The sequence below is a fragment of the Salvia splendens genome, chromosome 3 (genome assembly GCF_004379255.2).
Source record: "Salvia splendens isolate huo1 chromosome 3, SspV2, whole genome shotgun sequence".
NCBI lineage: Eukaryota > Viridiplantae > Streptophyta > Magnoliopsida > Lamiales > Lamiaceae > Salvia > Salvia splendens.
In genome coordinates this window covers 4,286,648-4,289,497 of record NC_056034.1, presented here as the reverse complement: position 1 = coordinate 4,289,497, position 2,850 = coordinate 4,286,648, and the positions used below count along the sequence as shown (strand labels likewise).

At 37.1% G+C, this 2,850-nt stretch overlaps 1 protein-coding gene across 1 annotated transcript; it reads left to right on the top strand.

The window, feature by feature from the left end:
- On the top strand, positions 1-2,533 carry LOC121797125 (uncharacterized protein Os08g0359500-like). The gene is made up of 6 exons (XM_042195855.1): positions 1-153; positions 876-1,062; positions 1,267-1,420; positions 1,521-1,561; positions 1,654-1,870; positions 2,236-2,533. The coding sequence occupies exons 1-6, from the start codon at positions 149-151 to the stop codon at positions 2,325-2,327; spliced, it is 696 nt and encodes a 231-aa protein (XP_042051789.1). The 5' UTR covers positions 1-148; the 3' UTR covers positions 2,328-2,533.
- The last annotated feature ends 317 nt before the right edge of the window (positions 2,534-2,850 follow it).

Here is a 2,850-nt window from a genome sequence, read left to right as displayed (position 1 = left end):
TCCACGTGTGTGGGCTTCCAAAATTATTTCGATTCGAGGGTTTAATAAAAGGAGGAGAGTCGGGAGCAGGGCATCTACTTCTCTTTACTTTCTCACTCTCCATTTCTTCCTCTCTAGGGTTTCTACTACCTCTCTCTCAGATTCGAATATGAGGTCTGAATTGTTCTTCGTAAAAACTTTACTACTTTTTGTTTTCTTATCGTTTTGATGCTGATCGTTGTAATCGAATTGTGTAGCGTTTTTTTGTTTACTTCGCATTCTTATTTGTTTCTTTTTTTTTTGTTTTGTGATACTGCGTTCGATTTTTGAAGGACATGGTGGGTTGGATTTAGCTATTTTTTTCTATTTATTTGAGCGTTTGATTACGAGAAAATTGAATTCATTATTGTTCGATTTATGAAAGTTAAGAGGCGATAATGTCTATGTCGATTTTAATTGAACTTTTTAGTTTTACGTGATAATGTTTTACGCTCAATTACTGCCTCTAACCTGTTGCTTTATGTAGGTTAGCTAACAAAATTTTATTTTGTTTTATTTAGTGGCATTTACTCTATGTTGGATGTTGTATTATGTTTGCGCTGTACACGAGTGTATCTGTGATGCTGCAGGTTACTTTTTTTCTTTGCATATGTTGTGTCTAGGAAATGAGGGAACTAGAAAATATGTCGAAGGGGTGTTTGTTTTCAGGAATGAGTTACATGTTGGTATTGCACACCATATAATTTTGTGAAACTAATTGGGCAAATGATATTAATAATTTGCATTTTACTAACTGCATTTTTCAATATTTCAATGTCTAACATGATAATTGCTTTCTTGGTATTCTTGTTGTGTTGGATTGAGCCACTAGCTAAAACATATTCTACATTGTATAGCCGACACCCTGAAGTGAAGTGGGCTGAAAGGGAGGACAAGATCTATCTCACCGTGCTTCTGGCAGATGCGAAAGACCCTAAGGTCAATGTTGACCCTGATGGTACATTTACATTTTCTGCCGCTGCTGGGACTGACAGTAACCTCTATGAACTCAAGTTGGAGCTACTTGATAAGATCAATGCAGAGGTGAGTTGCCACAAGTCTCTTTATTTTTAAACTTATAAACAGTCGCAACCAATGATAAGAATTTTGTAGTTTAGTCACTATCGAATGATCTTATCTGGTGGCTATATAGACAAAATCATCTTATGATTATCCAACCACCTGTAAATAATGGAGCTTTCCTTTTACTTGACTGAGTAATACTTGCTGAATGTTCCTACCCTGTAGGAGTGCAAGATAAACATAGGTGTGCGCAGCATCGTCTGTGTATTGGAGAAAGCTGAGAAGAAATGGTGGACAAAGTTGTTGCGTGGAAATGAGAAGACACCTCACTACGTGAAAGTAGATTGGGATAAATGGGTAGATGAAGATGATGATGCTGGTATAATTTTTATTTATTTATTATATTTGGCAATGAAATGGTAAGTTTCATTTACTCTACTATATGTAATTGATCTATCTCTATCATGCCATTTGATCAGGTGCACCGTCAGACTTAGATTTAGGTGGAATGGATTTCTCGGTAAGTACAATTCTGTTTCTTGTATGATGATTTATGTTATGGTCTGCATTTTTTTCCCTCTTAATAATTTTCCGCTTTGGCATCTCCTACAGAAATTTGGTGATATGGGTGGCATGGGAGGCATGGGTGGAATGGGTGGCATGGGTGGAATGGGCGGCATGGATATGAGTGCCTTGGCTGGAATGGGTGGCATGGGTGGAATGGGCGGCATGGATATGAGCGCCTTGGCTGGAATGGGTGGCATGGGCGGAATGGGTGGCATCGGAGATGATGCTATGGGAAATGACTTCGAAGACAGTGATGATGAAGGTACTTGCTCTTTAGTTTTTGTTTGTCTACCAAGTTTGTTTGCTTATAAAATCTGTCAATTGCTTAGCCCTGCCAATGAATTTGAGTTCACTACTTTTTCGGAATGATATTCTTATTTGTTATTTTCTTGGGCTAAGACTTTTATTTTTTTCCTTCCTTTTGCATACCATCTGTTTTGATTTTCTCAATTGTGTATACGTCCAAAGCATGTGGAGTTGGCATTTTTCTTCCATTAGTCTTTGATGCATAGTTTTCTTTGGCTGTGTGAGATATAGGTTTTGGCTCTTGGTTGGTTCTCATGTTTCTTAGCATTTGGTACTCAATTTTTTTTTTCAATTCATAACAAGTTACCCATATTTTGACAGAGGTGACAAAACCAGAGGGGGAGGCAGTTCCCAAGGCAGAAGCAGAAGCAGAATCATTGAAGGATAAAGCAGAACCCTTGCCGAGCTCATGAATGACGATGTGATACAGACTGGCGTATGTTTTCCGCTTGGATTTCCTTCTTTTATTTAGTGATATGTTGCGTAGGTGTGCTTTCTGTGAGAGTAATGGCTTCTTTGCCTGAATTTTTATAGTACTCAACCAATTTTAATTTTATTTTATTGTACTCTCTGGGCAGAGAAATATTTCCATCCAATCTGTGTTGTATTTTTAAGCCAAGTTATGGTTCCTTTTTATTTTATTACTAGTGAAGATGCAAGCTATAGGTAGCAACAAATTGAACATTTTGCAACGGTGAGCTTGATATTCGTGGTGTATTATCTCTCACCCTAGTTGGGTAAAGATAATGTTTGATATTGCTGGGAATTACAAAAAATGAAAATATGGTGTCTTCAAGCAAAATAATGCTTGATCATTGTTCCTTTTCATCAATAAAACATAACTACAAAAGTCTATACTCATTTGCTTTTGGATGAGGCTGTGATAGATTTAGTTTTCAAAATGAAAAGCCACAGTGGCTAGGGATGTCAATGTAA